This window comes from Colobus angolensis, unplaced genomic scaffold, assembly GCF_000951035.1.
Source record: "Colobus angolensis palliatus isolate OR3802 unplaced genomic scaffold, Cang.pa_1.0 Scaffold51, whole genome shotgun sequence".
NCBI lineage: Eukaryota > Metazoa > Chordata > Mammalia > Primates > Cercopithecidae > Colobus > Colobus angolensis.
This window is the reverse complement of record NW_012118599.1, coordinates 14,459,218-14,469,863: the sequence shown is the minus strand read 5'-3', so window position 1 is coordinate 14,469,863 and position 10,646 is coordinate 14,459,218. Positions and strand designations below refer to the sequence as shown.

The 10,646-nt window shown below is 37.3% G+C and overlaps 1 protein-coding gene across 1 annotated transcript in view; it reads left to right on the top strand.

The window, feature by feature from the left end:
• UBR2 (ubiquitin protein ligase E3 component n-recognin 2) overlaps nt 1-10,646 on the top strand; it is a 135,872-nt gene that overhangs the window by 86,309 nt on the left and 38,917 nt on the right. The window contains exons 17-23 of the mRNA XM_011960442.1: nt 631-741; nt 1,456-1,521; nt 3,228-3,350; nt 3,487-3,550; nt 4,450-4,574; nt 7,248-7,300; nt 9,464-9,600. Coding sequence (XP_011815832.1) covers nt 631-741; nt 1,456-1,521; nt 3,228-3,350; nt 3,487-3,550; nt 4,450-4,574; nt 7,248-7,300; nt 9,464-9,600 — 679 coding nt within the window. The remainder of the gene's footprint in view (nt 1-630; nt 742-1,455; nt 1,522-3,227; nt 3,351-3,486; nt 3,551-4,449; nt 4,575-7,247; nt 7,301-9,463; nt 9,601-10,646) is intronic.

Here is a 10,646-nt window from a genome sequence, read left to right as displayed (position 1 = left end):
CCAGGCTGGTCTCGAACTCCTGATCTCAGGTGATCCACCTGCCTCAGCCTCCCAAAGTGCTGGGATTACAGGCATGAGCCACCATGCCCAGCCAGTCTATGATTTAAATATTAATCATGTGTAAAAAATACCTTCATAGCAACATTAGGTTGGTGTTGACCATAAATGGTATACCATAGCCTTGCTAAGTTGATACATAAAACTGACCATCACACAAACATATCTTAATTAAAATAAATAAGGCCGGGCACAGTGGTCCACACCTGTAATCGCAGCACTTTGGGAGGCTGATGTGGATGGATCACCTGAGGTCAGGAGTTTAAGACCAACCTAGCCAACATGGCAAGTCCCCATCTCTACTAAAAATACAAAAATTGGCCAGGCATGTTGGCTCATGCCTGTAATCCCAGCTACTTGGGAGCCTGAGGCGGGAGAATCTCTTGAACCTGGGAGACCGAGATCGCACCACTGCACTACCCCCTGGGTGACAGTAAGACTCTGTCTCAAAATGATAATAATAATTTATATTGTGTTTTATAAAAGCGTTAATCCCTGTCGACCAAACTTCTTTCTAGAACTGATTTTATGTGTGTGGTTTTTTTGTTTTCTGTTTATTTTTTGTATATATAGAGTGAGCTTAGCCCACCCATGTTGATAGAACACCCTCTTAGATGTCTCGTTTTATGTGCCCAAGTACATGCTGGAATGTGGAGAAGAAATGGGTTCTCTCTAGTAAACCAGGTAAGTGTTCTAATTCTATGAAGAGTTTTCATTCCATTCTTGGCTTCTGTGAAGGTTGTAATTTTCAGTGGACTTAGTGAAAGCTGAGGATCTATATTAAAATTGTTTGAAAAGATTAATGATAAAACAAAAGTTTCTTAAAACTTTTATTCATAGTTTGTCAAGAAATAATATAAAAAGTAGAAATGAACAACAGTGGTCATGATTTTTACTTGAAATAATTTTTTAGAACAAAGTTGGATATTAAAAAACAAAAATCCAGATTTTATCTATTTAAATTAAATTGAATTAAAAGATAAAGTCCTTTTAATATAGCTGTAAAGTTGAGGTTTGACTTTTTATACACCTCACATAGGCTTGGAATGAATTTTTTTTTTTTTCAAGATCAGACAAGATCTGGCACTTTTGGGGTGGTATAGCTGTAAACAGATTTTTTTTTCTCCTGTTTTTGGTAGCTCCTAACCTTCCTGAGACCACAACCTTTTACTTTATTCGGAGACCCAGCAAGTTAGCTGCAAAATGTGAACCATATCATGACCACTGTAATGTGAAAATCTGTAATTAATTAATCTATACTAAGATAGTTGTTAGGAAAACCACATCACACACATGCACACATTCTTGTACAAACTTGTGCTTTTGGGAAAGGATTGGGAGAGAGAGAGCCTGAACCAATAAAAACTATTTACTCAATATAATTACTTATTTTTTTAGATTTATTACTACCATAATGTGAAATGCAGACGCGAGATGTTTGACAAGGATATAGTAATGCTTCAGGTAATGAATTAAAAGCACTGAACTTAAAGGTTGTGGGGAATCTTTGCTGCTTGTTATTTCCATAGAATTGAGTCACTTGTTGATCACTCCCAAATCTATAACTCCAGCCTAGCCCTATCTCCTAACCTCCAAACTCACATGGCTAACAGCCGTTAGATCATTTCCATCTGTATTTCCTAGACACACTTCAGATTAAATGTATTCAAAATAACTCCTCATATTTCCTCCATACCTTCTTCCTGTCTTCAGTTCCCTACCTTGGTGAATTGTTCCACAGTCTACCTAGTTGCTAAAGTCATTTACCTGAAAGCCATCCTTTCTTCCTTGTCCTCTGGTTCTTTAACTAATGTTAAACCTCTTAGTTTAAACCCCTTAAACTAATTTTCAAGGACTGCGATACTTAAAGTACATTGAAGTTCCCTGAATTTGCCATATTCTCATACATCTTAAACTCTGCATATTTCTTTTCCTCCCTAAGTTACCCACCCCTTCCTTTTCCATTTACCTAGCTAACTTATTTTCCTGCTTGTCTTTGTGTTTACTTTAGCATTACTTCCTCCAGGATGCCTTCCCTGACACACTAAAACTTGGCTACATGTCCCTTTTGTGAGGACCCTAGCATGGTATTTAACCCTGCCATAGCACTCACAACCTGGATTGTGATTACTGTTTACTCTTCAGCATCCTACCCCCACCCCACCAAACCATGGCAGTTATATCTTGTTTCTTTTTTTGTCCCTTTGGCCTTGCATAGTGCTTGTCACATGGTAGTTGTTCTCTGTTACTGCTGAATGGATTTAGTCATTATAGAAAAATAAAGCTGGCCGGGTGCGGAGGCTCACACCCGTAATCCCAGCGTTTTGGGAGGCTGAGGCGGGTGGATCACCTGAGGTCAGGAGTTTGAGTCCAGCCTAGCCAACATGGCGAAACCCTGTCTCTACTAAAATTACAAAAATTAGCCTGGTGCGGTGTCATGCACCTGTAGTCCCAGCTACTTGGGAGGCCAAGGCAGGAGAATCACTTAAACCTGGGAGGCGGAGGTTGCAATGAGCTGAGATCACTCTGCTGGACTCCAATCTGGGCGACAGAGTGAGACTTCATAAATAAAGTAAAAAAAAGTGTATTTCAAAAAAGTATTAGTTCAGAACAAAATCTAGGTTGATTTATAATTTATACAAATGGAATTAAAAGAGAATTGAAACTAATATTTAAAAGCTGTCACTTCAGTTAGTATAATGCTTACCAGAAAAAAATAGGTTAGGAGATCTTGATAATAATTTATTATGATCGATATTTTTAAAATACTAGAAGGTTAATTAATCTGCCATATTTCCAAGTTCAAACAGTGATCAGTGAATGCCAAAATAAAATTTTTGCACTGAATTCATAGGAATACAATTATTTCAAAGCATTAGAAGGAAAGAGAACTCATAGCCGTATTACTGTGCTGGATGGGCTTAGGTTTGGGGCTTGTGTGTTTGTATTTTGTTTTACCAATTTAGATTCCTTTCCACACTTGTCTGCTACCACAAGTAGGGATTGAGGTTAAATGAGTTTTCATCTTTTATTGGGATTGGTGAACCTTTTAGGATTGGTAAACTGCTTTCTCTTGTGCAAGCCAAACTATCTCTAATTGTTTCAATAGTGGCCCCTTTGACCTTCCTCTTTTCCTTTATCTCAAACGTTAAAAAAAAAAAAAAAAAAAGACAGGTGTCTCCATGATGGATCCAAATCATTTCCTGATGATCATGCTCAGCCGCTTTGAACTTTATCAGATTTTCAGTACACCAGACTATGGAAAAAGATTTAGTTCTGAGATTACCCATAAGGTAAGAACGTGTTTTATGAAACTACAACACATTGCTACAGAAGCATCTTTCCTCCTTTTTGGATGTGTTAATCCTTTGAGATTATACAGTATGCCTATTCTTATCTCTGAACTTTATCTTCCCTCACTCGTTATAGGATGTTGTTCAGCAGAATAATACTCTAATAGAAGAAATGCTATACCTCATTATAATGCTTGTTGGTAAGTTTAAATTGAGGCATTTAATAAATTACACTGTCGTTTATAGTAGCAAATAGTTTGGAATTTCTGGCCTGTGTTTCCCTTGTTTTGAGAGGATACTCAGTCTTAGGGGAAGAGAATTGGAATATTTCTCTTTTTCTCTCCTCTGGTTACTGTAATATTGAGAGTAACAGTGCTTTGGAAGAAGGAGAAAATACAACTACTGAAGCAGGATAAACTGGAAGACTGTATGTTGCAAGGTGGTGGCGGGGGGATTGGGGAACAGGAGAATTTAGCAAGCAAGGAATAGGATATTTAAAATCTATTTACTCTTGATTTATATCTTAACTATGTTTCTCTCCATGGGTTTATGGTACAAAAGTATCTTCTTGACTTCAGATACAATAATTCCAAGCTAAAGGAGACCTATGGCTAATAGATGTGGATTTCTTTCCTTATTACCTATATTTTCAGTCCTTTACTACTGTTTTAGACCCGCCGTAGTCCACAGAGCAGAGAATCCTGGCTACTGTCAGGAAATTATACCAATGAAGAAGGTCTCCAAAGTTGATATTTTGTTTGCCACTAGATAGAAGGGGAAAGGAAGGCTCTCCTCCTTGCTGCCACAAGGAGAATGGGGTAAATGCAGTTTCCTTGACCACATTTAATCCCTTCCCACATTTCTGATCCCATTCTTCGGCAACAAGAGCTCTCTCCACTGCCTCATGTGTTGGGTCTGAGACACAGAAGCATGGTCGGGAGCTACTCTCTCCCTGGCTTATTGCCAGAACAGTCCTTAATTTCCCATTGCTCAGACAGACTTAGAGAAATATAACATGCTGCATGAATTGTAAGTATATATCACAAAAGTATTGTGATTATGTTAAATGTATGTATATATACTTTTTCATTTTTGACAGGAGAGAGATTTAGTCCTGGAGTTGGACAGGTAAATGCTACAGATGAAATCAAGCGAGAGATTATCCATCAGTTGAGTATCAAGCCTATGGCTCATAGTGAATTGGTAAAGTCTTTACCTGAAGATGTAAGTACCTACATTTCTAAAAAGAAAACTGTAGAAACTTTTCCCTATCAGTCTAGAAGCTATAGATTTACTTCTATATACCTTTCTCATAATTGTAAAATCTACTATCATGGGATGTGTATAATTACAGTCACTCTTATTATAAATAATTAGAAGAGCATAGGAGTAGAAAACAGAATAGTAGGCCGGGCGCGGTTGGGAGGCCAAGATGGGTGGATCACGAGGTCAGGAGATAGGGACCATCCTGGCTAACACGATGAAACCCCATCTCTACTAAAAGTACAAAAAAATTAGCCAGGCATGGTGGCAGGCGCCTGTAGTCCCAGCTACTCAGGAGTTTGAGGCAGGAGAATGGCATGAACCTGGGAGGCGGAGCTTGCAGTGAGCCAAGATGGCGCCACTGCACTCCAGCCTGGGTGACAGAGCGAGACTCTGACTCAGAAAAAAAAAAAAAGAATAGTAATAGAATCTTTTCTTTTCCAATAAAGCCTTGAAGAAGATAAGGGCACTAAACAAAAAGTAAGCCCAAACCTCAGAACTAATGTTTGTACCCCATAGAAAGAGATCATTATAGAGTCTTTAGTACAAAAGTTGCTATGGGTATGGATAATGCTTTATAACCTAGTGTATTGAGGAAGGGAGTCAGAAGTACCTACTCACCTATGTTGAGTAGAATAAATAATGTTTTCCTAAGCTTTTTCCTTTTTGGCCTCCAGAGAGTCTTCTTAATGATGAGCCCTTGTTTCATTTTAGTGAATGTAAAATAATAGTGACAAAGACATTCATAGGTTAAATTGTAACTGTTTTTCCTTCCAGGGGTGATAAGTTCCCCAGCAACCTATATTTCAGCCATGGGGCTTTTCAGAAACTCAACCCTTATAATTGAGAAGGGACTTTATTTTCATTGAGGCTTTTCAAAATGTTTGCCCTAATTTGAAACATAGATCAAAACTTTCAACCTTAACATTTATTTTTCTGAGATTTCAACCTATCTTATATTTGTTGCACAGTAATACTTTTAAACTTTGTATTATAAATATTTCAAACATCTATAGATATTAAAAAACGTAGTTTAACAAACCCATCACCAGCTTCAACAGAGGCCAGTCTGGTTTCATCTATACCCCAACCACTAACCTCTGTGCCCCACTGTATTATTTCCTAGAGAATATTGGATTTACCATTTCATCTATAAATAGGACTATATGTATCTAAAACAGTGATTCCTCAACTGAGGACAGTTTTGCCCCCCAGGGGACATCTCTGAATGTCACTACTCAGGATGGGGTGTGGGGTGCTACTGGTATCTAGTGGGTAGAGACCAGGGATACTGCTAAACATCCTACAATACCCAGGACAACCCCCCACAACATACCTGATCTGAATGTCAGTCATGCTGAGGTTGAAAAACTCTGATCTAGAAAATGAGGACTCTTAAAAAAACCCTGTCTTTATATTATCACACTTTTAAAAACAATAATTTATGTATCTCTCTCTCTAAATAAATATATATAGAGAGAGAGAGACAGAGTCTGGCTGTGTCGCCCAGGCTGGAGTGCAATGGCATGATCTTGGCTTACTACAACCCCTGCCTCCCGACTTCAAGCGATTCTCATGCCTCAGTCTCCCAGGCAGCTAGGATTACAGGCGCATGCCACCACGCCTGGCTGAATGATGAATAATTTCTTAATGTCACTAAATAGCTAGTCAAGATAAAAATTACTTGTACCGCTTTAATGCAGGAAGTGAATCCCAAGTTGTTCAATTAGGAAACAGTTATAATTTAGCCTAAACTTTAAGGAACAATAAAATTTCAAAAAAGCATTTTTAAAGTGGTTTAAGCCTTATATAAGGCGATTGTCGGCTGGGCACAGTGGCTCACACCTGTAATCCCAACACTTTGGGAGACCAAGGTGGGCAGATCACAAAGTCAGGAGTTCGAGACCAGCCTGGCCAACATAGTGAAACCCCATCTCTACTTAAAAAAACAAAAATAAAAAAATTAGCCAGGTGTGGTGGCAGGCGCCTGCAATCCCGGCTACTTGGTAGGCTGAGGCAGGAGAATTGCTTGAACCTGGAAGGCGGAGGTTGCAGTGAGCCAAGATCACACCATTGCACTCCAGCCTGGGTAACAATGCAAGACTCCATCTCAAAAAAATAAAAAATAAAGTGATTGTAACTGTATTTCCCAAACATTTTAAAGAATTATTTATTCACAGAACTCCTATTAATAGCTTGTCGTGAATGAGATATGATTTGGGAAGTGCTATTGTACTGAAAATAGACAAGAAATTAGTGCAACTGTTTTATAAAATACCAGAAGTATTTTACATAAATTTTTAAAAATGTTTTATATAGTTTGTGTTTTCATTTAATTATTTTAGAAAGCTCTTACCTTGATTCCATATGGTAGTGACTTTTTAAAAATCATAAAGTTTTATCTGTTTTATGTATTTAAAAATAATATATCAATTTGAATGAACATCAGCTTACCAAGTAAGTGTGTCTAGTTTTGTATAAATCATTGTGTTTGCTGTGGAATCCTCATCTGTGAAAATGGAGATAAGGTGTATCTACCTTAGGTTGTTATGAGGGTCAATGAGATAAAACGCAATGCTCAGAGTGCTAGTAGTTATTATTAACATGAAACACACTTGTGTCCTGTACCTTTAGGAGAACAAGGAGACTGGCATGGAGAGTGTAATTGAAGCAGTTGCCCATTTCAAGTGAGTTTACTTCCTATTATTTCACATTCTTTTTTACTTTTCCAGTACATTCATTTTTCTTAGCGTGTTTTCTTTGATGCAACTGAGAATGAAGTTGCAGCTTTCAGAGAGTGACAGACATTTTCAAATTATAGCTCTGAATTAGATCTCTCACTGACATTTCACTTTTCTGATCTCACCCTGTACTCAGCAACGTAAAGTGACATTGTGAGGGTTTTCATCATATTCAGAATAGGTGTTCGTAGCTGATGGTTTCAAATAGTAAAAATTAACCTCAGCAGTGATCTAAGTAAATGCATTGTAATTTCTTAAAACTGCTTTCTTTGTTTTTATTTGAATGTGCCACCTGAAGTGTGGGATAGCCTCTCAATGCCGCTTTCTCCAGTGTCCACCGTCTTCCCCAGTCAATAAATTGGTTTATACCCTTAAAGATATTGAGGCAGTTTCTTAAGCCTCTTTTTTCTTTACTTCCTACCCCAATGACAATGTATTCATTTTTTTAACCCACTATAAATTTTTGAAGATAGTGTTTTTATTTTTTGTTGGTTATAAAGACAATACTTGCTTTTAGAAAAAATATGGAAAAACACAAAGAAAAAATATTACCTATAATCCAGCCACTCAGATGATTTCTATTATGTTTGGATGTATATCTTTCTAAATTTCTTTTGTATACTTGGAACACATACTTATAACAAAAAATGAGTTCATTTTATATTTACTATTCTATAACCTTTTTAAAAATTAAATAATGGAATGTTTCCATGTATTTGTGTCTCTGCAGGGGTTTTGTTGTTTTTATTGGGTTTTTTTAGTTTTTACATAATACACTTTGTCAGTACATATAGGCATACTTCATCCTTTTTCACTTCAGCCTGGGCAACAAAGTGAGACTCAAGTGCAGTGGCATGATCTTGGCCCACTGCAACCTCTGCTTCCTGGGTCCAGGCAGTTCTTCTGCCTCAGCCTCCCAAGTAGCTGGGATTACAGGCACCCCACCACCGCACCTGGCTAATTTTTGTATTTTTAGTAGACATGGGGTTTCGCCATGTTGACCAGGCTGGTCTCAAACTCCTGACTTCAGATGATCGAGCCCGCCTCAACCTCCCAAAGTGCTGAGATTACTGACCTGAGCTATGGCGCCAGGCCCTTTTTCGCGTCCCTGTAGTCATGTACTGTAATGTATCTAACCTCTTCCCTGTAAGTGTAATACATAACTTCCAGATTTTCTCTTATAAACAAATATTGAACATCCTTGTACATACAGCATTAACAAGTGTATCTTTGACTGTGAAAGTGTCTGATGATTAGCTAGATCAGGATGAAAGCTTGTATTACATTTTGATACATACCTCCTAATTGCCTTCCCAAGAAAAGTCTTCAATTTACACTCTGACTAGCAGTGTATACATGAAGAGTGCCCTGCAACTTTATCAACACTTTAATATGAGCAGTCTTTTAGTACCTTATTTTAATTTGCATTACTCTAATAACAGGGAAGTTGAGCATCTTTTCATGTGTTTATTGGCCATTTGTTTTTTCATACTTGAATGCATTTTTCTTTATGGTTGTTTGTCCCTATCTTCTTGTTCCAAAAGTATTTTTATAGTGTATTAGAAATATCAATTCTTGTTTAATATATCACAGTACTTTCTTCCAGTCTGTCCCTTGTTTTTTAACTTTGTGTCATTTCTGTTTTTAAAACTCTGTCTCATATCTGACTTCTGGGTTTTATAACTTGCTTAGGAAAGTTCTCTAAACCCCAATGGTGTACCTGCTTTTTTCCGCTTAATAAAACTTAACACAGAGGTCTTTACATGTGAAAATAGAGAAATTATCATCACTGTTAATGATGTTCAGTTGTTTGGAGATGTTGTAATTTGTTACTTATTTCCCATTGTTAGACTTTTTAATTGTTGCCACTGCAGTGTCCATTAGGTTCTCTTGTCTAGTTAGGATAAATTCCAAGTGAATGTGCTAAATAAAACCGATGCATGTAAGAACTTGGATTTAGATTGCCAAATCAACCCACTGAAAATAGTTGTAGCTTAACACCCACCAGCAGTATATGAGAGTTCTGCTTTGTTGTTCTAATATCCAAGACTATCTCATAAATTAGTGTATGGCTTTGGTAATAATAATCTAAGGTCCTTTCTTTCATAGGAAACCTGGATTAACAGGACGAGGCATGTATGAACTGAAACCAGAATGTGCCAAAGAGTTCAACTTGTATTTCTATCACTTTTCAAGGGCAGAACAGTCCAAGGTAATTGGGAAAATTAAAAATGTAGCAGGGAAGGGTTGCATTGTTTTTCTTAAGAGATAGGGTTTCACCATGTTGCCCAGGCTAGAGTTAGTTCACAATGCCATTATAGAGCATTGTGACCTCAAACTGCTGGACTTAAGCAATCCTCCCACCTCAGCCTCTTGAGTAGATGAGATTACAGGCATGTACCACTGTGTCTGGCTTGAATTATTTTTTCCTAAACAACTTTTTATTGCTTTTGCAGCTTGAAAAATGATACACTTTTATTATAGGGAATTTGGAAAATATATAAAGAAGAAAGTGGAAATTACTTATAATACCCTCAACCTAACATTTTGGAGTTTCCCCTAGCATTTTGTGCATACGTATATAAGATCTATATAATACATACCTATACATATATGGGTATAGTTTTTCAAAACAGATTTTCAGCCTGTATTATAATCAGTTAATCCATTTTATGCACATTTCAGAATTGGTATTATTTAACATGCTTTTTCATAGAGATTCATGAAGCTTTTCTAATCATTCCTAAGTAATTAAATTTTGCCTTTTTGGCGGGGTATGTAATCCCAGCACTTTGGGAGACTGAGGCAGGCAGATCGCTTGAGCTCAAGAGTTCAAGATCAGCCTGGCCAACATGGTGAAATCCCACGTCTACTAAAAATACAAAAATTAGCCAGGCATGGTGTCATGCACCTCTCGTCCCAGCTACTCGGGAGGCTGAGATAGGAGGATCACTTGAGCCCAGGAGGTCAAGGCTGCAGTGAGCTATGATTGCACCACTGCATTCCAACTTGGGCGATGGGAGTGAGACCCTATCTCAGAAAAAAAAAAAAAAATCTGCCTTTTAGCAGTCTTCTCTTAAAATGATTTTTCAATAAACAGCATAACAACATTAAACAAAACTTAAACATAAAGCTTTTATTTAGTTTTTGATGAAGTCAGAGTTCAAACTTAAATAAGTTTTTTTGGTTTGGGGTTGTACATGTTTCCCTTCTAATTTGAAGTAATAGAGAACTCATTTGGAGATTCTTTTAGTTAAAAAAAAAAAATAACCTTAATGTATCAGTTTGGGGG